Below are 26290 nucleotides of genomic sequence, written 5' to 3' on the forward strand. Positions count from 1 at the left end.
AAACAGTGTTCTCATTTTGATCCCTGTAATCGTGTTAGTGACTACAGGCCAAATAATAGGCTCTGCAGGCAGACCCTTAAGACACTCTTTTGCTCTGAAGTAGCTGTACAAATAACATTGCAGCATTTCATCCTTATTGTCTGCTAAGGATTTTGGTATCTTATATGCTCTGTTTCAAAAACATAAAGATCTTTTTCCCATCTAAGTTCTAGTCCTGAAGACTCACTGGGGATTCAAAGAGAAGCTGATTCTTTTTTTTTCTGGCTTCTGCATAGTTATTAAGAATACGGAGGCTGCAGGGCAATTTCTGCTCTGGCTTTCATCTGTATAACCCCTACTAATTTATAAACTTGCTTTTGCTTTCACACAATGATTATTTGAGGTGAAAGGGGCCTTCAAGGCAGCTCCAAGTAGCAGTTGTGTTTATAAGGGATGGGGCTAGAGGGGAATCCTCTCCCAGACCTACAAGGTACTAAAGATCATCTCTGACTTAGACCCCATCAAATTGCCTCCAAACACCTGTATAGATCCACTAAACAACTATTTTTTTTTATTTTCTTCTCACTTTCCAGGATGTAAGTATTGCTATTAGAAACATATTTGGGTTGCTTTTTTCTGTTTTCTTTAAATGAAAAAGTCATCTCCCCCAGCCATATGGAGTGGTTCCCGCTCAGCAAAGCGTATCTGGTGGGAAGCACATCCATTCAACCTTTCACAATACAGACCTTGATTCAGCAGGGAGGAGAGCTGACAGGCACCTTTGCAGCAGATTTAAATCAGAGGCAAAACCTCGAGCAATATAAAGCAATCTGAGCCAGACAGCAAAGTCACGCTGACCTTCTGCCGGTAGTACTGCAGACCCAAGCGTGACTTCGGGTGCTGCATCCTCAGGTATGACGGCACCGGGGGAAGCCAACAGGCTCTTCCCAATGGCTGCCTCTGCTCTGCTGCTGCCTGATGGAGTGTTATCACTATGACAACCTACAGGTATAGTATGTGCACGATAGTGGGAGCTCCAGATGACCCAGATTGCGTGTGCATGGCTCAGAGCTGGGCTACCCTGCCTGGGAGGGGAGCGAGGAACACGTGGATCCACAGGTAACTCTCCCCTGACTCTGTCCTGTCATTTGCTAGCAAGTTTGGAGCAGGGGCAGGGTGGGAGCCTTAGAGACACTAACTAGGATTTTAAACACTCTTCTCTGGGACAAGGAAACAGAGCAATTTTTCTCCTCTTTTTCTAAAGCCCTTTCGCTGGGCTTCTTTTTCATCAGTGAAAGACATGAAAGAACATAAGGGCACCCTTCAACTCTGCCTTCTCCAGCTTGTTAAAAGGTAAAATGCTTCCAAGCCTCATATCCACCTCCTGCCTGCGTGTGTGTATGTGTGCATGCACGCGTTACTTTCTTTCACTACTATTACAGCACATGCTCCTCCAGAGCTATTCACGGCATTAGAAATACAGCTCCTCCCTCCAGTGCCGTGTGTGTGCTGCTTTTCTGTGTGTCTGTGTGTCTGTGTGTCTGTGTGTCTGTGTCTGTGTGCGTGGCTTGGGCTCGCTGCTTCAGCTCACTCCCCTCTGATGGTGGGGCTGGCGGTCACGACGCTGCTCCACACCTCCAGGCTTCATATGGAGGGGAGGAGTATCGGGGAAAAGCAGGCACACAACTGACCTACACAACATCGATAACTTACTCCCTCGCAGCACAATCGCATAGGAAAGGGGAGGGAGGAAGGAGGGGAAGGAGGAGGAGAAGAGGGGGGAAAAAAAAAAAGAAAATCCAGAGAATTCTAGTCTGGCAAATATAGTGAAACCAAGCGGTCGGAGTTCATTTGCTCCAGAAGAGCAGAGAAGAAAGAGGACTTTAAATGAAAAAAAGCAAGAACCATCTGTAGCTTTTTTTCCTGATACTAGCAGTGTTTTAGAGGTAAAATGATTCCTCCGAGCAGCACGACTGAAGTCAGCGTGGATAGTGTGGAGAAGGAGAATGAAGTGGAGAGCACAGAGCAGCCCCCCTCTCCAGCATCAACTACCAGCCAGGAATCAAAGGTACTCAGAGAATGAGATTTATTTTTTTTTTCCCCCCCTCATTCTTTGTTTTGAAAAGAGATGTATTGCTTTGATTTTCATTTGGAGCCCTGTGCCAGGATCAGCGTCAGAGTGCTAAGAGCCACCTCTGACTGCGGTGCCTGCTCTGACACTCCTGCTTCTGAATTCTCCCTGTTACCTCAGGAGCCTGAGCTGGGAAAATACCTGCCTTCTGAGACCTTCGGGATTGTGGATTTTAACCTGTGTTCTCTCCTCCTTATTACAGTAACATCCTGGGGTAGTGATGGGGCTCAGGGAGGGGATCGCTGTCCATGGACATTTTTAGCTATTTTCACACCAAGTATCAGATCATTTAAAGGGTTTTTGTTGGAAAGATTGATTTTTCTCAAAGGTTCAGAGAAAATAATTTTGTCTGGAGGCTTGGGGTATTTCACCCGACTTCTCTGGCAGACTCATCAGTGAACTTTTACTGTTTAATGAGTCTGTTGAAATAGGAGATAAGTTACAGCTTTATTATAATGAACCTTATGTACACCACACAGAAAACTATTTTTGTTTTCACAGCCTTTTTCCTGTTTGGGAGTTTTCTAATGTCGTTCAGTTTACCTTTCTGAAAATTAACTTGCAGCTGAATTGGCATGGCCTCTGAATTTTTAATTGGCTTGCATGTGAAAAGTTTTTCTGACTGCCAGGTTGTCACTTGGAAGACAGAGAGGTAAAAGGTAAAGTAGTACCCTTATATAATGAAAGTTCCTTGCAGCTGACTTGGATAATATTCTTTTACTGATCCTCTGTTACTTATGATTGATACCATGATTGCACCTGACAGATCTTTCTGTGGACTTCATAGTGATGCTGTGTAAACATGTAAAAATAGGGAGGTTCTTGTCACTAGGAGCTCACAGGTGGGTAAAGCAGAAGGTACTGTGTGAGCAAAACAGCTGCTTGACTGGGAAGGTCTGTGCTGGCCTGAGTTTAAAGGCAGTGGCTGCCTGGGGCTGATGTAGAAATACTGCTACATTACTCTGCAGTTATAGCTCTCCACTGTCTGGAGAGAGAGTTCAAATTATCTGTCTGTGTGGGTAGAGTTTTGACACGGGGTTTGGGCTTCTTTATTTTATATATTTGTATAGAAGCCATACTCCAAGGAGGAGAGCTGAGCTATTCCCTGTGTACAACCTCTTCAAAAGAGCAGAGCTTTTACAGTAACAATAGAATACAATATTCACTATGCACATTTAGCTCTACTGGAGTCTCCCTGGTTCATGGAAAATGAAAAGTAAGTGGATTATTGGTATAAACCCGGGCTCTAAAAGGATTCGATACCTAAATCCCACCCCCCTGAGTCCACTTCTCTGGAATTACTGAAGTGTTATATGGGCAGTGGGAAGCTTTGCCTCTAGTGAGGTCCCAAAAGTAACTGCAGCCTTCACTGCACTGCCAGCACCAGCTGCTCCAGTGTTCTGGGCTGTGCATGGGGCCTGGTGGGCTGTGTGCTCCCTGTGATCCCAGCTGTGATCCTCACCCTGTGCCAGAATGGTTAAGGAGCTCCATTTGCCACTTGATAACAATGGTGCTTGAGGGACTTTCCCACTGGGTCACGGAATGCTGTTCCCAAAACAGACTGGCATGGATCCAAAACTCCGGGAAAGTGAAGAGCTGTACAGAGGGTTCCTTCTTGCTGTTTGTGCACCCACGTGCTTCCAAGGATGACAACAGGAATTAGGCACATCTGGCCAGAGAACAAATAGGCTGCAAACTAGTTTATAATCAAACATTATCATCATCAATTGTTTTCAGTCTTTTAAGCTTTTGAAGCAATACACTGGAATAGGCGAAAGCTATGACCATGCAGCTGATGCCATTACTTGGATAGAGATAATCTAAGTAAACAAATAATCTGTGTATTCACATTTTAGAGCTTCAAATATGGTCAGCTAGAATGATGCATTGTCATTTCAATAGACAGAGTCAAAAGAGACTTCTGATCACTGAGGTAATAAGCTTTCTTTTTTTGGTCCAAGGAAACAGGAAGATGGAAAAAATTCTCTGATTTCATAAAGATGTTCTTTATTCTTGGGGTTTTTTTTATTTTCTAAGATAATTGATGTACTGCAAAATCTAGAGTCTGAAAGAAACATAGATCAGTGTTTTTATCCTGTGGTATCCCATGCTGAGGGAGCTATCCTGTCATTTATAGAATACTAAGCTTTCTTCAGGTGCTCTCTGATCCCTAGGTTAACAATTTCATGTCTGCTGTATTTACTGCAGAACAGTTTGTGCAGTATCTAATTAGCCCACAACGACTTTTTTTTCTGTGTCAAAACACTCCAAACTTGACAATCTTTTTCTGTGGCAAAACACACCACTTATTATGATTCCAAATATATGAACAGAACCAACATGGATAATAGCAACCTTCTAAATGCCTTTGAAAACACTTCAGCAGAAAAGCAATTTTGAAAAAAATAATGTAGAACTAATAGCTGCAAGCTTCCTTCCAGTCCAGTGTAATCATAGACATTGGTGGCACATAATCCCTTGTCATACTAAAGTCCAGAAAACAGTTTTATCTCACACCCTCCAGACTTTACTCAGAAGATGACAGGGAGCAGGTACTGCAACTTCTGACTAGCACTGAGTTTGAGAGGCAGAACTTCAGGCTGCAACCAAGTAGCTGAAATTTGGAAGGATGACTCCCATGAGTTAGTCACACACCTCTGTGGCAGGAAAGCAGCTCACTCTTAAACACACACTAAAGCCTCCCAGCACCTTTTCCTATGGATTAGGAGCATAGCTGGAGGTGAGCACACCCTGGCTGTTGAAAGACCCATCCTCTAATACTATATGTACTGCAACTGTGCAAAAACTCCTAGAGCCTGAGTGGCTAAGAGTCTTGCAAAACTAATAATTAATTTATTAAACTAATTTATTGGCTCTTGAAAATATTTACTTCATGCCTCAGTATGACTTGAGTAGATACTTTAAAGTTTAGCAGGAGAATAACTTTAGGAAGGTACCACACAAATACATACTATTCTAAATTTATTACTTTCATGTGCTTGTAGTTCTGGTTCCCACCTCTTTGGGACATTTACATCTGGTTTCCAAGAAGGCAAATTACTAGTTTGCCAAGGTCTTTTGAAAATTTACAACTCAGCAAGGGAGGAATTCATTACTTAATGAATCCTGAGGGAAAATTTCTTCTGGGTGGTAGCAATTAAAGACATACCGCACACTTGTTGAATCACTAACTTAGCAATATAAGCAGAAATCTAGTGGCAGCAGAGATCATATTTCTGATGTCTTTTATTTAAATGTACCTTGGAATTTAGAAAGAAAACTAAAATTTGAATGAATATGTGTTCAAAGATAGGAATCCTACACATGGCATGCTTTCTTTATGTTTTGGTATAGCTGGCACATAATTCTGTTAACTTTATTCTTGTTTTATCTCACTGGCATTTGTATAAGGAGAGGAAAGAACCCATCTGCTCATTTCTTCAGGCATGAATCAAGTTGTTATCACTTTTCTGTGAGCAATGGCTGGGGTATTCCTAGACAATAGGGTTATCTTTGAAGATTCTCTTAACATTTTTAAGTTTTAGGGGACACCTGAGCATCCACAGTGTTTGAGCTAGTGTCTCTAGAGTGGATTAGCATTGCTGATCTTCAAGCTATTACAGTTCCATGTCAATATGTTTAAAGTCTTTCAGGCTTTCTAATATACCTCAGAAGGGGTACCAAGTCCTGCCCCTGCCATTGCAGACAATCTGTCATGCAAAAGTTACTTATTTGAAAATATTGATGGATTTCTGTGAAGATAATTTTTTTTCCCCACACTTTTCCCATTTCCATCTACTTTATTTGATAAAATACAGCTGTAATTGTGTTGTACTATAACCACACATCTTTGGAAGGATTCAAAATTTTCCTCTGAACCACAAACTCATGGGTCAAAGAAATTGCTTATGCTCAGTTCAGCTAGGTAATTTGAACAGCTAAAAAAAATTGAAGAGAAAAAGATAAATTGGATCTCCAAATAAATATGGTATCTGGACTATGTATTTCAAATAATAAATGAGTCGGTCTCAGTCTGACACTTTCACACACTGACTACCTAGCGGAAAATATTCAGGGAAATGCAGACCATTATCTTCAAGTTCAGGTATGGTAATTCAGGAGATGCAACAGCTTTTCCAACATGAACTAACCTGATAAGCAGTACATAAAATGGAAGCTGAAAAGAGTAGGAGGCCAATAAAAGGATTTAAGCATTGAAGTTCAAGATGTAGACTTCATTTATGAGTATCCCCACATCGATCACGAAGATTGAACTTACATACCTGTCCTGCTGGGTCAATAGAGCAATATTGCTTACTTGAGGTTTCAAAACCAGGTGAGAAGGTTTCAAAAACAGTTTGAAACTCTTTGGATTGTGTGGGATTTAAATCACATAGAACTTGTGCTATGCTGTTAAGCAGAGATCTTCCCCACTTAAAGAGTTAATACTTTATGAGGCTCCATAGATGGTTACTCATCAATATTTTAAAAGGGCAGGGAGTATGGTGTGCAGTTAGTGTTTCACCCTCCACACCAGTGATAAATATCCAGCGCGTAAACTACTGCTGTAGTCTTCAAAGGAATACCAAATAGCTTAGTAGCATCCTGTGAAAGGGGAAGAAAGAACGGTTTTCCTTCTCAGTGTTTCTTCTGCCTCTGTGTAAAATGGTGAGTACCTACTGTGAAGGTAAGACTAAGGGAAAGAAATTAGATAAAGTATTTGTGTTTTGCAACAAATTATGTGAAGGAAAGTTTCATTAAAGCAGGAAAGTAGTACTCTAACCTATCAATGTCTCCTCAGCCTCATTCTTGTATTTACACTTACTTTGACATTTCTTTCTTACTCTTGTTCTGATTCAAACTCTCTGGTATTGTTTTTACTTTGGTATATATGTCAGATAAGTTTCTAGGCACTTTAAGATATCTAAGACAAAATATGTGATCAGTTCATTCTCTTTTATCCACACTTTCAATGGTGCCAAAATAGAGAAGCCATCTATTACCTCCCAAAAACTAAAAGTGACTTGACTGAAATCTGGTGTGGTAAAAAAAAAAAAAAAAAAAAGAAAAAAGATTTTAAGTTTTTTTTTACATAATGCAAATTTTTACTGAAACAAAACAAGTTGCTTACACAGCTGGAAGAGAGTTTAGTCCACTGTCTCAGTCTCTTACACTGTATTCTTCTTCATAAAAGAATTCTGTTTTGAATTCAGCTTTTACCACTACTTTTAAAAAGCTCTGCCAACACCTGTATGGTCTAATAATGGCTAAGGGATGCCCTCTATGTTTCATCCTCTTCTAATTCCAGTCTACATTTATTTTTTGCCAGCTTGTGTGGCATTGTAATTTTAATAATATTACTTTAGTTTAAACATCTCCTTTCCATTCTTGTTGCAAGATGTTCCATCATCTCTCTTACCAGCCTTTTATTTTTTATAGTAAATAATCTGGGATCACCCAAAATAAACTCTCCATTCTTCATCTCATTCTGGTAGCAGACCAGTGCCCTCATTTCAATATTCAATAGTCTTTCCTGAAAAAGAGTGACTGAGTTTGTGCATGGTATTCTCTATGAGAGCTTGTACAGTATCATTAACTGCCAGAAAACTTGCTTCTGATGTTTGTGTCTCCTAATCACCCCCTGGCAAACCAGAGGTCTCCATTCTACTTTTCTGGAATTTCCAGGGGATCCAGGAAGGTTACATTTGTCTGTCCTCATCTGCACTGGCTTGAATCAGGTCTCAGGCACAGAAGTTTGGATTTCCAGGGCTGAGCTTCATCACATTTCCCTGACTTCATCCCTCAAGATCCAGGTCTCCTCACACATGACAATGCCTCCCACCTCATGTTAAGGAAACCATCTGACCATCCAGGAGCCACTCTGGCACAACCACTCTTGGACCACCCTGGGACCAAGGCCCCTGCCTAGCCTCACGTCCCATACTCACAGTCTCACCAGTGTTTCCTTGCACACTTGATCCCAGATTTCCCATAGCACATTCTCAGATCTTTCAATCCTTAAGATGATAGCAAAATAACAGCTTGAGGTGGCGGCCTCCAAGGAGGGACCCCAAACCAAGGGAACCCTGGGGGTTTACACCTTTACAGGTAAGCATGGGAAAGTCTGGAGTCCTCATGTCCTGCCGAGGGTCTGGCCACCAGGCTGTGCCACAGGTCTCCTTTGTTATGCAAAGCGTCAGCAGTTCACAGTCTCGCCTGGGGTCCTGCCACCCAAAGCTCAATCTGCAGCTGCACACAGAGCTGTCTGCACTAAATGTATTCCTCAACAATGCCAGAGGGAAATGGCCTTATAACATGCTTAATCTTTGCAAAAAATCCAGTAATGAAAGTAGAGAGAGCAATATTGACCCTAAGACTATGTCAGTGCTGTTCTTTGAACAGCTCTACCAGTGTCCAACCCTCAACCTCTCCTTTCAACAGTAACCATCTCCCACTGAACTTTACATAAAATTTATTTACAACTTTCCGTCTTTTCTGTCTTGGTTGATAGGTTCCCTTTCAGCAGCATATTCAATAATTTAAATGAAATCCAACTAGACACACTCTACCTTTGACCTAAAATGTTTTCTAGAAAATTGTTCATCTTATTCATTACAGCTGATCTAGGACGATTTGTATTTTTTTTTTTATTGTTTCATTTTGATTTGGTTTTGTCAAATTCTGTTGAGGTCAAGTCTACAAATCTATATTTGCTGGGATCACATTTTCTGCCTCTCAAGAGAGACCTCCATTTCACTTTTCATCATTTCTGTCTTGATAAAGCTTGTTAAGGAAGCTTGTTTCTAGACTTTCAAAGTAAAATTTTATAACAGACTTTAACTAGTTTCTTTTCTCCCTTTCAACTCAACTGACACATTAAATTGCTTTTTTAATGTTGTGCCATAAATTTCTGTAATCTCTTCCCTATTATTCCTGTTGTTTTTCCCCAGGATCATGGTTCTGGGAAGAAGGTAAGCTGAAGTGTTTGCTGAAGGTCCAAACCAGCCTTTTATCCTGTCCTTATTGTACCACAGCCTTTTCCTTCTTTTTCTTTCCCTAGCCCAAATCTGTCCATTGACATTTCCTAAAATACATTTTCAAAGGACTCACTCAGCTTTTCTTGACAATTAATATCCTTTGACTTAAGGACCAGTGCTTGAAAGGTCCAGTTTTATTTTCACACCATTTGTTTTACTTCTTTTCTTTCTCTTGTTCCCCTCCTGACCTTCTTTGTAGACTCTTTTCTTAGGTCAGATTTTCTTTTTGAAGTAACTATTTTCATGCAGTTTTCCAAGAGCACATATCCACAGAGTCTTTTTATTTAGCTTCTTTTTATAGCATTAGTATTAGTATTAACAGCTTTGAAGAAATTATATGTCTCTTACACATCCAAGCAGGTTCAAGACAGCTCTGCTGCTTTCCAGACCACTGCTGAGACATTCATATCTTCCTAAAATTACTGGTTTGGGTCCTTCTGTGTCACACTCTGAAGATCGATGCAATCTAAAATATACCTCTAGGTATCTGAGAGGGCTGAAGACCTGAAATTTCTTCAGAGTAATGGAGCACATCAATTTTGGATTTTTGAAATCCAAAACATGGCTTAGAGGTTCATTTTTCCTATGCACTTTATTTAATTTAAATGCAAGTCATACCCACTTGATAAAAAACTAATTCTTTGTATGACAAGCATTTCACCCACTGCCTAGGAGCCATTGTTGCATACTACTGATGGGTATAAGATTGCATATTTGATAACTTTATACTCATGTTGGTCCAGCAGAGGACTTGGCTTTCAGTTGTGAGCGTGAGTTGAATATTCTTAACACAGTACTCAGTCCTGCACAACTTGCAGTTGCATAGGCAAGCAGTCACTCAGTGTTAATGAGCACTTCCCAGGAAAGTGCTGAAGTATAAGCAAACTTTGCATGTTCCTTAGCAAATAGGACCAGCTGTGAAAATGAGAAATCTATGTGTGAGTGACTGAAATAACTTGACTTTGTTTTCCTTTGACATATGCCTCTGTTGGAGGAAACTCCCTTTGATTCAGTAGACCAATTGAGAGAGTAAATGCTCCCTGTCAGGGAATTTAACTCAGAAACCCTAAAAAACATATTTACAACGGATGGCTGAGAAACAGATTTCTTATGTCTCAGACATCAGCAGTTAAATGTTACAAATGGCTTGCCCATCTTCTTATTTATTAAAATGAAATAAGTTTCATGTCTGTAGTCTCACACAAACACACTAGAAGCTCATAGAATTTTTCTCCCTGACAGGTCAGCATTTCTTAGCTGACCTGTTTTTAAGTGATGAGAGTAGTTTGCTAGGTACTGTCAAATTAAAGTGTTGCTGTTTAGGGGCTGCAGTGGTGTTAAAAATACCATAAGCATGAATAATTGAAAGACACAGGTATTTCCCAGCCACAGGAGGCTGCAAGTTCAATATGGAATTTGACTCTCCTTTAGGCAGTTACAGCAAGAACTTTAATGCTTTCATTTTTTTGTAGACATTATATGCTCCATCTCTGAGTGCCATTTAAAAGGTTTATTAAAATGCCACACATGCACTGCTTTATTAATAAAGAACATTTTAGCAGTCTAGTATTCTGAATAGAAAAGGAAATAGAAGCTGACCTACAGTAACTGATGATTAGGTTTAACTAAGAAAGGAGAAAAATACTATAGGCTGGTATTCACAGAGCTATTAAAATCTGCATTTAGAATTTTTTTTTTCACTTATTCATCAGAGTAAGATAAAGAAATGTGTGCTTTGGAGGCACAGCTACAGGTGAGAGGGCAAAGTCGACCTGACAGATTGTTATAGTAAAAACTGTTAAATGTGATCTTACAGACAAATGCCATTGCCTCAATATTCGACTTTTTTTTTTTTTTTTATTTTTTTTCAAATATTGCTCATTCATAGTGAAGGGAGGCATCAGCTTTTGTCAGCCAAGGGTCAGATTTCTTGTGTGATGCAAACAAGTTGCCTTTTAAAATGTCACTTATATAGGTGTACTATTCAACATTGACTTGCCAGTGTTTTCCCTGCCAGTTTAAATGTTGTGGTTCCCAAACTCAAAATATCTTGAGACTAAAATGAAAGCCCAAAAACCCTGACCCAGCCTCTATTGCCTTTGCATACAGTGAGAAATGGCCTTGGAATGGGCATCTCTATGCTCACAAGTAAACAAAACATTTAGCATGGCAAACTTGTCAGCATCCTTGACTTCTGTGCAGTTAAATTGAGAATCCAGCTGTTAAGATGTTTCAGGTTCAAATGCATTTTTAAAATGCACCTACTCTTATCAGCTAGTATCAGTAAACTCAAGGACCTGGCAAATACAAATTTTTGTTGTCTCTCTTAGTGTACTTACTTATATTATTTATAAGTGATATTAGATAATTTTTCACTCATGTTCACACATCCTCTTTTAATTTAAATCATCTAATTTAAACATTAGGTGACTTGTAATGATTTGCCAAATATTTCTGATAATGAGCATTCAAGTGAAATGCATGCTTGTTGAGTGTTTTAAAAAAAAGCACTTACTGCTTATTTTTCAATGTCAAAACATCTGTTCTTGAGGAATTGTTGAGTTTCTTAATTGTGTAAACTTTTGCTTGGGAGCTTTCCTGATTGCAAGTGAAATTTCCAGACAAAAGAGGAGGGGAGAAAATGCATCCTGGGTTACATTGTACAGTCTCACCTGTAATTTGACACCAACTATAGGCAGGTAAGTTAGTAGTTCAGTCCCCCTATGTTATAAATGGAACACAGATCAAAACTCTTTTATCAAAGGTGATTTAGAGGAAAAGCCTCCTTTGTGTGATCTGAATTAGTCTCTCTGAGAAGAAATCTTTTTCCATTGACCAGAGTGGGCAGCTACAGCTGAGTTAAAAGCTCAAATTTAAGTAAGATGAGCACCACTGGGATTCTGTCAGAGCAAGGTCTTGAACCTTGCCTACAAAGACTGGTGAGCTGTCTGTTCCCCTGCATGGCTAGTTTGTCTGACTTTCCCTGCTCCTGCCCACAGGTCTCTCAAAAACTTTCTGAAAAGATGCAGTTGGTTTTTTTTATGCCAACGTGGAACAAAATCATTCAAACTTTGAAAATTTTTGCTAAGCAGAACTGCTGTTTCCAGATAGTCCTACAATGGGAAGTTCTGCACCTATGGGGAAAGGAGAGAAAAGTGTGAGCCTATCCAGGCTCCAGGATGGGAAGTGCTGCTGTTAAGCTGTAGCCACAAGATGAATCATGTACCAGTTTCAGGAAGTATGGGCACACAGGAGTCTTTGGCAGGTTCACAGCTGTTAGATCTGTAGATTCCTGTAGTTAGTTGTAGTGACAAATGGATTTCATCCTCCTGACCACTAAAGATCCAGAAAACAGTTAACTTTTTTTCTACTTCGCCCACACACACTCTGCCTTTCAATGTTTCTTTCTTTCCTCTCTGTTCCTATTCTCACACTAATGCTTTAAACCATGACCAGGCTCTCTGATACTAGTCTTTACAGGAGAATCTTCCATTTTTCCAGGCTTAGCCAAGATTTCTGTTAAGAAAAAGGATGGTGGTTCTTCTGTTAAGGAAAAGGGCCTTTCGTAAACACTGTGTGGGTGCTGATGCTCATGCCATAAGTGTGCTTGAGAAAAAAGCAAACCCCACAGTTTGTACTTTCCCTTTCACCTGTACTCATTAAACACCTGTACTTGCATTATTCACAGAGGAATGCCTTCAGTTGCATTTAATTTCCTCACATTTTCTGGTTTTGCATGGCCTGTCCCTCATGTGCAGATACCTATTTAACCCTTGATGTAACCTCATTGTGTCTTTGGATGTCGATGCAGGAAACCATACACAAATTTAAAACCTGAATAATGAGGTAATACAAAACATTCCTCATGGAGAAGAAATAAAGCCCTCTTCCAAGCTTTTCCATCACATCCCCTCCTTTTGGGGTAGGTACCTGAGGACCAATGCTACCCAAAATTGAACTTTTCAAGTGCACTGCTGTTGATGGTCTTTTGAGCTTTTTCTTCCCCCAGAAGCTTAGGTTCCCACAGACTTCCTCAGGCTGCAGTTCTGCCCTTCAACAGCACTGGGATTTTTAGCAGTACCTGCCTGGCATCCAAGAAAAATGCACTGGACATCTTCCTTAGAGATTATCAAAGCTAACATGAATGCCAACAGCTATAATAGACCTACCTGAATCCTGCTAGAATGTAGAAAAAGTAAAAACATATAATAAAGATTAAAAAAAATGACAGTCAAACCTTAAATGAAAAATCTTAATAGAGTGAGTTTCCTCAGAGAAGAATGCAGCTATGACTAGATGCTGGCCATAAGAAATAGCCACTCAGTCTGGTCAAAAAAACATCAGTTCTTTTTTAAACAAGGTGAGAAAGCTAGCCTATTTTTTTTTCTGGCATTGTAGGGAACACACTGTAATAAATACAATATTCCCAGAGTAGCAATAGAAGTAATGTCATTTTATCTTTACTACCAGCTGCTGAATTCTAGGAAAAAAAATCTCCTTTCCATGAGTTAATATCCATTCAACACAGTCCCACACATAGCCTCTGCTGCATATAAAAAAAAGCAACTGATGGGAGAAAATTGATATAAATCTCAGAATTTAGCATTGCACTTGCTCTTTAGTTTAGTAGTAGACAGTAACTGTATTCCTGCTGCAATATTTCACATGCCTTGTAAGTCCGTGTTACTCAGCTAATATCAAGAATCTAAGAATTGCACCTACTTTAACAGTAGAATAGATGAGACAAAGAGAAGCTCTTCATGAAAAAAACCCTATTCTCATACTCACATTCTTTAAAACTCCTATAATAGCTTGACTTTCTTCTCCTTCTATATCCCTGCTTTCCTACCTGCATGAATCACTCATGCAGCCCCTTGCAATATGCTGTTCCTCTTGAAGTCACAGGCATTATTTCTGTCAGACAAGGCTTCACAGTTTTACTGGCTCAAGACCCCTGACTTTCCCATCAAAGCAGTAAGTCTTATTAAATTAAATAATTGGTAACTTATGTCAATGATAACAGCTTTTTGCTCTTGCAACACCAAAATTATGAAGCTTCATTTATTAGGTGAACACAATATTGTGACAGTGTTACAAGCTTTTATTTTCAAAAATGTTATTACAATTATTAGATGTTTGTGTCCATGATTTCATTAGCAACAGCTTAACTTTGGAGAGTTCTGAGGAACTTTAAAATGAAGTCTTAAAAGTCAGAACAAAAAATGTAATTCTTCGGAAAGATTTATAGTCTTAAATTCTCTACCATTCTGCATATGGTATTATGTATGTGTATGTAACTATCTTTTTACACAAAACCAGCTATCTGAGCATGAAGCCACATTTTTACAGTTCAGTCATAATCTTGAAATTTTGATAGAGGTAATTTGAGAAAGAAAATTGTGCAGCTGGTGAGGATAAAAATAAAATGCTTTTGTTTTGCAGGGTTGAGCTTGAAACAGTAGCTGGCTAAAGATATGTTCAGCAGCTTGGAGGTTTAGGAAAAAATATAAAAGAAATGGATTAGCCTGAGGCAAAAGGAGTCAAAGATAGATCATAAATCTCGTACTTAACAACTCCTGCTAATTAACATCTCCAAATATACGTGTTTACATTGTCAACTTCTTGAAGCAGTGTTTAGGCTTCCAAATGTCTCCATAAAGTGCCAAGTAACTGTGTGTCATCTGTATGACAATATCATCATCAAGTTAAACAGATTTTCCATGTGTAGAATTGGCCTATTCTTTATGCAGGACATTGAATGCAGTTTTTGCTGGGCATGACTAAAAAGTCATAACAAAAAGACTAAAGACAGAGTGAGATGGAAACTTTCTGTAGCAGTAACAGATTCATTGGAATTGAATTGCTTGGTACTACAAACATAATTTTCCCAAAAATTTTTGGAAATGCTTTTTGAACATTAGAGAGTTACTAGAGTAGATTTGTTTAAAAGGATAAATGCATACTGTAAGTTGCACTTTGAGAAGAGCTTTAATGGAAAATATACCAGATCTGGACTGGATCTGAAAATAAACATATCTTGGTCATGGTGGACAGTAAGATAACTTGATGCAGGACAAATGACAAGGAAAATTTTATCAAGGTAGAAAAAAATTTAGTTGACACAGCATTTGTTATGTATGTGGTAGCTGCTATAGGACTTAAGAACTAAAAATACAAGATGAAGGAAACTCTGTGGGTACCCAGGTAAAGCATGGAGAAGCCTAGAGCAGTAACTAGCTTTAGTCCTCATGTGCTATCAGCTCTACCCCAGATCCAGGACCTCATGCCAGAGTGGTTTCAGGGCAGCAATGTGCACCAGGACTGTATGGATCCTGTCAGATTTGTGGTGACTGAACCAGCACTTCCAGGGTGGCCAAAAGCCCTGGCCTCCTGAGTGGCTGGCAGAAGGATGAGAAAATCAAGAGTTCACACTTGATGAGACACTGTTAGTCTTCAGGAAGGGAAAAAAGAAGATAGAAGGCAGAAAATTTTCTACCAGATTGCAAAAATATGTGCAAGAGGAAAGGAACCATGAAAAAAGAAAAATTGGAAGGGAACCAACAAACACTGCTAATATTCTGTAAGGTATAAGTTAATATGCCATCTCTCACTGAGAAGGGTTTGAAATGGCAACATGGAAACAAGTCGTAAAATTTGGATCTGAATCTCTGTTTGTGAGCAGGCAGGAAGGGAGTGAAGAAACTTGTGGGATCAATAAGACAAAGTATTGGCCTATAGGCTTCATTTAAGCCAATAGGCCATACAGAACCCAATTTCTGTCATTGTGTTCTAGCTCTTTCTTTGACTGAAAAACAAAGATAAAATAATCTCAAAGTTAAAGCACAGTAGCTAAGCAAGAATTGGACAGAATATATTCACATAAAGTATGAATTGATACAAATGTCTAGGAAAGACAGAAGAAGCAGAAGCATAATGTCGCCTGGGTCTATATTTGGTTGTGGAGCAGCACAGTTTAGAAAAGAGCAGTTGAAAAAAAAGAGGAGGGAATTGAAAAGTCAGATAAAGTAAGCCAGGTAATAGAAAGTCAAATGTGGCCTGGTGTCTTTTCATGCTGCATGCAGAAATTCTTTTTAATGTATAAAACATTTAAAAAAATGAAAAAGGTTTCATTTCAAAACATGCAAACAACAAAAAATCCCTCCAATAACCCATCCAAGCCCTGAGCCCTTACTCAGGACACATGCCCACTGAAGTCAGTGGGAGTTAGCAGTAAGCAAAGGCCTTAAGATTTGGCCCAGTGACAATTAATTTGTTGTAGAGCACTTACACGTTGTCATTGCAAAGCAATTTTAGCACTGCAAGTTTTGAGCTCCAGAAGTAAGAGTGGAAACACTGACAGAGTATTAACTAGAACAGCTCCCAGCAGGTCTCAGACATCTTTTTTGTTTTAAGATGACACAAATGTGATAGTTCAATATGTGGGTTGTGGTGTTCATGTTAATTTGCCCTCCATTAATATCTGCCTCTCTGCTAGATATTTTCTTTGAGATATACTACCATATAAGTATTATAAAACAGGTCTGTTAAGAAAAATAAAATTTAAAAAATAAAATGGGTAAAATATATTAGTGGAAACTATTGCTATAGGTAGCCCAGCATTTTTTAGCAGAAAAACTTTTTTAGTTGTGTTTTAGGGGTCTTCTGGAGAGGTCTAAGAGTGTCATACTGAGGCATAAGACCAATAGGGGAAATTCACATTTCATAGAGGTACAGACATGAGATACAGTCAAGGATGATTAATCTTACATTCACAATCACATTTTCTCCAGATTATTCATGAGAAGGAAAAGGAGCGCAACTCAGGTCCTATTATTATCAATCTGGAAGACTCTCAGCAGGTAGTTGCCAGGTACCTTCTTTCACCTCAGCAGGGCTGTCTGGATTTACATCACTCTGAAACCCAGCCTTTTAATCTCCAAATTTCATTGTGCTACATCCACCACAGCAAAGATTAATATATGAGTGAAGCAGGACTTACCAAAGGGAAATCAGTGTTCCATTTCGAAGCTGAAATGGAAAAGAGCTATCCAAAAAGAGGTGCAAAGTATGGGATTCCCAGAAGGGACCTCAGAGATAACAGTCCAAATGCCTTCTACCTCAAGAGGCAAGAGGTAACATTCTGATAGAGAGAAAGTATGGAGATAACCGGCTGCTTAGCAACCAGACACCTGAGGTGAACCCCAAAGTACAAAATGAGATGTTGTAAACACCTGCTTTCTTGAAATTGAAAGTACAGGCTGATTATTTTTTTTTTAATTAGAAGAACTATTCCTAACAATCTCTTGCTTTCTTCATGAGCTTTCATTGTGGCATTAGGAGGAAAAATTTGAGACAGTTCTTGTAGTCAGTCTATGAAAGGGAGGCAGGAGCTACATAGGTCTGCACCAGACCCCTTTTGTAACCTGAATTATAAAGGATGTCCTGCAGCTGGTGCCACCCATGTGGGAATGGTTATTTAACAGCAGGGAGAAGAGAATCCTGGATATAGCTACAGGGTTTGTAGTCTTTGCCTCTGCTCCTGCAAGAAGCAGAGTCTTTTGCCTCTCTTTTTTTAGGTGAGTCAGTAGGGGAGATCCAAGAGACAAAATATTTTGCAACCCTGATGTTTGATAATGACTGAAGGGTTCTTTAGTTTGATTTGAAAAGTGTTTTGATTTATGAACAGGTTGACGAAGGAGGGAGAATTGATGATCATTGAGCTCAACAGAGTGAACTCAGTATATCTTACTCTGGGACTGTTAATCTGATTTTTGTCAATTGGATTACAAACTTCGGAAAGCTACAGTACAGATTCTCTGAAAGATATTCTGACTTTATCTTGAAATACTGCAAATTTGAGAAATATTCTCTGCTAGAAGCAGGCTGAGTGCAAACCACAGTTGAGGGTCATTGCAAGCATTTTCCCTACAAACTTAAATCAAACCTGTTAGGAAGTTCGAAGAAATACTGATAGACATTAGATCTCATGAAGATAATATAATATGTACTCTTTTCTTTCTAGATTACTTTTTCTAATACAGCTTGGTTAAAAGAAATTAAAGGAGTACAACAAAACAGAGCTGTTCAAAAACACAGAAGCAAAAATTATGTAAGATATAAAATTCGAGAATTTGGGTGTGAATTTTACTCAGTTTTTGATAAAAAATAAACCTTATATTTTTCTTCATTTTTATTCATACAAGTATTAATTTTGCAAATGTTTCTTCCTTTTTATAAACTATTTTAAACTTTATAAATGACTCTGAGCTTTTTGAAGTTACAATGAAAACATAATTTAGTGGGGAAGGTAACATGAGCTTAGGGTACGTCACAATTGCAGAAATCTAATAGAGTGTCTATCTTTTTTATGCCTTAGGACTAAGTAGACAGATCTGAACATAACAGAGAGAGAAAAGGATTTTCTTGAGATTTGATGGAAATTTATACACTTAATAAATTGAGTTTCCTCAAATCTATCACTCACTGGACTGTATTACTTTATTTTGTCACATCTGGTGCTGAATTTTGAAGATATATAAAAGAATTTGGATCACATCTTTTCAGGCCTTAAAACATCATGGACCTTATTTCATGTTTAGCTCACATATTTGCCAATCCTCCTTCCTTGCAGAGTTAAAAGATGACACACATTAAAATGTAGGATTAAGTTCAAACCAAGTGCAGGAGCAATTGTGGAGAACCAGGTGAATTTTTAGCTTGGCTTAAACCAAAGCAGAGTCATAGAGAATGAACAGCTCTGCTAAGCAAACCTCCTGTTTGGCTGTTCAGGCTGACCTCTTGATAATTCAGAGGTCTGCTAACTAGAGATGGAAACTCACAGCTGGCATGGATGTAGTACATCAGGAGAGGGCTGAGGACATGGGATTCACAGACACATTTGTGAGGGCAGTGACACCTGGGCATCCCTTCAGATTTCATGCTTTCAAACCCTGAGAATCTTTCAAGGATTTTTGCTGCTACGCTCTGTCGTGTCAATCAGAGCATTTCATTGTAGTTTAGGACTCTGTGTGTGGAACAAAATCACAGAAAGAGCCCTGCCTAGAAAGGATTGTATTCTAAATAGGTCTGAGGATCCGTGAGTGGATTTAAAAAATAATGTAAGACAGGGAGGGGAATCTGAGGATGATGATCAGAGCTGCAAGAGCCAAACAGAGTAGCTGAAGGTACCCGATGAATCACTAATAATACTATTGGTAGGTATTATGGAAAAAGTCTCCTCTTTGACTATTTCGGTACAATATTCAAGCAGAAAGTTTGAATTGTTTACTTTTTACAACACTAACAAACATATTTGTTCTAACAACAGCTATGCAATCTGTTTGGGAAAATACACAAATATAATATGTAGCAGATTCTGCAATAATGAACACTCCCTCTTTGTCTGTAGTGGATTAAAAGGATGCAGCTTCCAAGACAGCTGGCTAGAGCAAACACATCTACATGATAGGGCCAGATTCTCAGAGTGTATAAATCATCTGCAATTGAAGTCAGTTTAGCTAATTGTACTAGCAGAGCATTCCAGCAATTTATTATTTAGAAAGAACATGGTAGAAAAGAAATCAGCTTTGCTTACAAGTTTTATCATGGGTGCTTTGCCAATAAACAATACAACCTCTTAAGTATTAGAAATATCCTTTTATCTTGTTAATACTCCTCTCATCAGCCGGCAAACATACATATTGTTTATGAAATTGCATACTGCCTTTAGGCATGTTATAATCTTATTTTTGCTCATTAAAATGCCAAGGCAGAGAATTTTCAACTCAAAATCAGTAAAAAACACATTCTTGTCTGTCCTCAAAAATCACTTGCTTTTGTATCTCAGTTTTAAGAAGAAAATCATTAGCCTTCATGCTTATAAAAAGTAAGCACTCCTATTTGAGCTGGTTCCCTGTTGGCTGTGGATCAGCACAGCTAGCTGGAGCCCAGAAATGCTGCCAGGGTAGCTTACACCCTGGTAACATCCAGCCCTTCAACAATGCAAGTAAACAACTGAAGTACATTCTGAGAGTTGCTAATACAAATTGAATGTTCCTTGACCCAGAAATTGGACTGTACTCAGTAGAGGAGATGCCATTCATCAAGGATTTGTTCTCTCCCTTATTTGAAATGCTTTTGGTCTGAGTCCCTTTTGGTAACAGACCCTGTACCTGACATTCTCTCTAGCAAATCTACACAACATCATCTGAACCATGTGTGTCAAAGCCTTTCTTTTATAACAATGTGAGAGTCAAATAACTTGGAAATTTGCTCTAAGAAGCTGCAAGGAAGAAGAAATGGTTCCTCACAGAAGGTGGATGTTTATCTCACAGCAGAGTGAAATCTGTTGACAGAGCATTTTTAGTCTGCATACTAAACAAATAGCTACATTTTATAAGGCTTGCAGGATTCTAACTGGCTTGATAGCTCATTGCAACTCTGGTAATACCCTGAATTACTTGTAGTGGATCTAATGATACTGTTAACACCAGTGTAAAGAAAGGGATAGAGAACAGTATTATTAGATAGAGAACAATATTATTTTGTATATTTCTAGTCCAGTCACAATACAGCAAACAGCTGATATCTGAAAATAAGGGCTTGGTTTTATGGTCAGTCAGTGAATTAGGGCTGATAAGTGGGACGCATTTATTCATTTCTTCTGGAAAATGGTTGAGTGGAAATGTACAAAACAATCTCCCCATTGGCCCCACACTGCACAGGAGCCTCTGCTGCTGGCAGGGATGTTTAGCAGAGACCGAGAAGGCAGCAAGACCAAGTGTGTTGGGAAGTAACCTGATGGGTGCATGCTGGGTGCTCAACAGCCCCTGCCTCATTCTTCCCATCTGCTTCTACCGAGCCCTGCTGGCTGCTAATGTAGACAAGCTGGAGAATCAAGGGCAAAATTGTTCCTAGATATCAGGGAACACTTAGGAGCCTGAATAAAGTACTCTGCAGGGTGGATGCATATCTTTGTAATTGCAAAGCTAGGGATTATAAAACAGCTCAAATCACTTACATCTTTCCAGTTTTCATGGGAACTTCTTAAATGAAGATTGTAGAAAAGCATTGGGTTCTTCCAACAATTACATCAAATAAAGTCCTGGTGCGGGCAGGTGCAATTCTCATTCACAGTAAAAGCAATGGCACATAGCTAATACTAGCAATGAATCTGAATAGCTGTTCTTTTTCTGCCTCCCGTTTTCTGCTTATAGCAGCTAAAGAATTATTGTATAGGGGAATTAGGAATGGAGGAGTGCTGATAACAGAGCTTCCTGATCCCTTGAAGCTTGAACATTCAGTGATTTGGAGGAAATTTGAGATTGTGCTGCAAGATACAGGGAAAAAAAGGTTAATCAAGATCTGAGGTTGAGCTATTGCACTTGTCTCTATCTTGCCTGTGGGGTTAGTATGTGCAGTCACTGAGAATCTGTGTGACTGATGAAAAGCTTTTAACTAGAAACAAAGATTTTTCTCTTACTCTAATTTCAAACCACAGGACCTTCCTGGCTTTAATATCAAGGGCTCATGTTTCTGAAGTGTCAACATTGTGAAGTCTTGTGATGCTAATACAAGTCTAGAAAACCTCCTGTACTTTTGGGAATGGGTTTTTTATTTAAATGAAAGCTAAATTGCAGCATTGCTCACAATAGAGAAAATGTGAAAGTCTTAGGAGATTTATTTCAAATTTGTTTCTTAAAGCCTTTTTGGGCTTGGTCTAGGGGTTGTTTCAGTCTCAATACAAGATTTTTCACTGAACAGTTAAGTACTGAGTGTAGAACAACCCTAGCTGCAGGGTTTTTTCCCAAAGTTTTGTAGTATTTCTTCATAAGCTTTAACTTTGGACTCATTCACTCTGCAGAAATAAAGTATAAATAATAAAGTTTCATAACTTTCTCTCTATTGAAAGATTTGATGCCCACCTCAGGTGAATGTTATAGCAGCTGTGACAGCACAAGTGCATTAACTCAGTTTACAGCAGACCAAAATCAGACATTTATTATATACTTGTATTTAATTACATTTGAAATCTTGCAATAAAATTATGAGGATAATCCACAGCAAATTTCAAAATGAGGAGATGGTGATATTTAGGTAAGGGAAGTGATGCTTACTCAACTGCAGTCTAATAATTACTTAAGCTTTTATGGTTTTATAGTTTATACATGTATAACAACCAGCCCTTGCCCTTGCTTGGGCCAACTTTTCCTAAGTAAACAATCACATACCTTTGCCCTACTTCAAACTCTCTCATGAGCCTAATATGAGAAAGGAAAGTTGGATCTGATTTTAAAACCTGGTGCCAATCTTCTATGGCCCTGTATACTCCCTCTTACTCATGAAGTAAAATAAAACCTGCAGATCTGAGAGGTATTTTTAACAGTAAAATGTGTAATTAGTTGTGCAATGTGCTAAATTTTGCCAATATTCTTCATTTTCTCAGAGTCACTTCTCTATACATATAACCTGTTTGGGATGTAATAGTCCCAGACTTCCACTGGTGTTTTAGGTATGCAACACAAGCCAAACATGTAGGTGTCTTCTAGTCGGAATGCAAATGGGCATGAAATTTGTACTTGGCTATTGACAAGAATGCCCATCTTGTCTGGGAATTATTTACCCGCATGAACACAGGACGGTGCTCAGTGAATTTCAGAAAGGACTATCAGCTTGTGCAGAGATACCTGCCAAATATATGAAGGTAACTTGCTCAATTCATTCCTGGGTATGTGTCCTCTGAACTTTCTGGGAGGGAATGCACAGAATATGCAGTTCCATGCTATTGAGTGTTTATCTGTAAGTTTGGGCAGGTATAGCCCGAATGCTGGACTAGTCTTCTTTGGAAAATTTGACTTTTCTGCTTGGTGGAGATAAAACTGCTGGTAGATCCCCCGGCTGGTAAATAGCTGTGCACAGAAGAATGGGATAAGGATAGTAAATGCAAAGCTTCTTAAAATGTACTGCATACATTGTCCAAACAAGCAGGACTGTTGTTTCATGATAAAACAAATACTCACGCAGCTTAGGTTTCCTTTTCTGTCAGGAAGAATGTTTTTGAAATTTAATTAGCTTCATATGACACTGTAGGAATGGATGGCAAATCAATGATGGATGCCATTTCAGTCACCTTGTGGTGTTGTAATTCTCTGTGTTTTGCTACACTAATTAGGTCTGACTTCAGTGAGAAAGGTTTCAGGAGCAAGGAGGTGAATTATTGCTGAGATCTTGGCTGTCACTGGTGAGATGAAGTAATCTCAGAACTGAATAACCTCAGTGATTTCAAGAGCCTGTAACTTAACATCCAAGAGGAAGAGGCAAGATCTCACATTCTGATGGAGCAGTTTACATTGAGTTTTAGGCTCAATCAGTCCATGACTTAGTCTTCAGCTGAAAGAGCGTCAGAAACCATAAACTGCATTTACCTCATAGTTGGCATTTAATTACTTAATTGCTCTTTTTTTCACCTTCCCTTAGAGACTGAGAGTTTCTTGCAAATAGGTATTTCCCTCCTTTGGATCCTGGGCTCCTCCCCTGAACCCAGAGTGAGTTGTTGGGTGAGAGAGTGAATGTGGGGTGAGCTCCAGGCTATGATGCCTCCCTACTACCAAAGACACTGTGGAGGAACAGCTCAGGAAGTAGAATGCAGTTTGCTTCCATTTAGTAAACCTAAACACTGTTAACTGGAGCCAACAGCAGCTCCTTGTCCATTTATATGACTCTGGGATTTTATTGTGAAGCATTGGGTAGAGAGCTGGTGTCTCCCTCTCCAGGAACAAGCTGCTTGTTTCTGAAAGTGGAAAATATGCTTCCCCCCAGAGTGTCTTGACTCTCCTCTCCAACAGAGTGCTGTCAGCCACATCATAAAGAAATCAGATGGATCAGGAACAGAACCTAGGGAGAGCAAATACTCTGAGGCCACTGAGTCAGTGTGACATACCAGCTCTATGCTTTTTTGGAGAAAGCATGTAAACTCCCTCCCTCTATATTAGTGTGAATTATGATTCCAAATAATCATTGTTTCTAACATAAACAGTTTCTAATATAAACCATTCCTGCTGGTTACCACAGACAGCCTGAGTGGCATGGAAAATTTCAGTTGTTACATCACATTTACCCAGGGAATAGCAGCAGTGATTGAAATTATTTTGCAGTGGTTTGAATAATGCTGAGTGAAAGGTGATACAGAATTATTGCATTTCACAGAGGGCAAACACAAAGCAGACTCTGAGCTGGCTCTCCTTTTACCTGGCCTCTCCTTGTGGGATGTTGGAGCTGACAAACCCACAAATTTGTGTGGCTAATTTCCTGATCATTTTGGTGCCTTTTCCAGTACCCTTCTCAACCATACACAAAACTGGGGAAGAGGATGAAAAATGAGACGATGGCTGATATGGCACAAGAGAATTTACAGAGTTTGAGTTAACCACTCTAATTTAGTAATGCCTTATTGTGGTGCTTGATAGTCTGACAATCAACACACAATGTATAAGAACATACATGAATGTGTGTTAACTAGTATTAATTAACAATCAATTGGCCAGCTAATTACACTCTTACTGCTGTTAAGACTTCTGCCCTTAAAAAAAATAAAGTAGAATTTCTTAGTCAAAGCTAATTAAATGCATATAATCTAAAATATATATAATATAAAATGCATATAATCTTTGTTTCTGCCAAATTCAAGAAATTTAAGTATATCAAATATATTTACTGAATTCACTTGTCATGTACTACCATTTAACAGCTATTCCTGTAATGGCTTTACAGGCTGATTAAGTACTCTTAGAGGATGAATAATGCTCTAAACTCCCTCATGCTTGAATCCAAAGAGTATATTCTCCAACGCCTATAACTTTCAGCAATACTTCTTTGTTGTTGTACCTGCAAATAAAGACCAGAAGAAGCATTCATTAGAACTATCAAGTTTATTTGCCATCAGAAAACATGTGTAGGGTAAGTTGTTTTCTGATTGGGATCTGCTTTCTTTGCTCAGAAATTGATGGTTAAATCTTAAAGTCAGTTTTATTGTTCAGGTGATTCAAGGTCTGACAGTAGCTCCCAGGTTCACTTGGCAACAGCACACCCCAAAACCAAGAGCCTCGCATTTCTTTTACAGTAGAAAAAATAGTAATTATAACTGGTTTATTTGTTGCAGCTGCAGAAACTGAAACGATCTCTCTCCTTCAAGACAAAAAGCTTGCGGAGTAAAAGTGCAGACAATTTCTTCCAGAGGACTAATAGTGATGTGAAACTGCAAGTAGACTTGATGCCTGAGGTGAGCACAAGCACTGGGCAGCTCCCCAACTCAGAAAGCCAGGCATCTTCGCCCACCAGAGCCCAACAGCTGTCAGAAAACAACAAGATTCACATCTTCCAGGAGCACATCTTCAAAAAACCAACCTTCTGTGATGTCTGCAACCATATGATTGTCGGTAAGAAACATTTTATTTAAAATCTCATTGTGTGTCCATGCTAGAACTTGCAGGATGATCTTTCTCTAACTTCTGTGAGCCCAGATGTCTGCTTGAGAATATTCATGCAGAGAGGTTCTGGATTTATGTCATATCTGCCACAGGATAACACAAATTCTATGTTTGTTGACAGATGTCTTGCCTTGTAGACACATACTGTTACGACAAATAACAGGTGAAGGATTCAGCTGGAATCAAACTCTTCTGTCATTCATGTTACACAGAGCACCAAGCACAAGTTGTATGCTACACAAGGAGCAGCAGAAACCCATATTGCAAATGAGGCCACTATCCTCGCTCTTTTCCACTGACGCCTAATCAGCAGTAATTTTATCTCTCCTGTGTCTGCCCTCACACCCTGCATTGCCCCAGTTCCCTTCCACAGTGACCATACTTACCTCCCCCAGCTGTCCCACATGTCACTTAAGGGACAAGAAGTAGCATCTGCTGGGTGGTAGGCTCTTATCTGCTTGTGTGGTGTGGGTGTCAGCTGTCTAGGATGAATATTTTGGGAGACCAGGTCAAAAACCAAATACAACAGCCTAATTTACACTGCAGACTTCCTTGGGTTTCTTCAGCCTGATCCCTCATATGCACAAAACCTCCTACTAATTTATACCTCTGAAAGACAGGCCTATCTGCTCTCTGAAGCTGTCCATGAGTATGTAAGT

General features: G+C 39.2%; 1 protein-coding gene across 1 annotated transcript in view; it reads left to right on the forward strand.

Moving 5' to 3' along the window:
• Positions 1-1801: 1801 nt before the first annotated feature.
• The window catches only part of STAC (SH3 and cysteine rich domain), a 69664-nt gene continuing 45175 nt past the window's right edge, over positions 1802-26290 (forward strand). Inside the window, exons 1-2 of the mRNA XM_005519071.3 lie at positions 1802-2047; positions 25304-25580. Coding sequence (XP_005519128.2) covers positions 1931-2047; positions 25304-25580 — 394 coding nt within the window. The 5' untranslated portion in view covers positions 1802-1930. The remainder of the gene's footprint in view (positions 2048-25303; positions 25581-26290) is intronic.

This window comes from Pseudopodoces humilis, chromosome 1, assembly GCF_049639895.1.
Source record: "Pseudopodoces humilis isolate 2021_Gansu_Grassland_sample_001 chromosome 1, ASM4963989v1, whole genome shotgun sequence".
Classification (NCBI taxonomy): Eukaryota; Metazoa; Chordata; class Aves; order Passeriformes; family Paridae; genus Pseudopodoces; species Pseudopodoces humilis.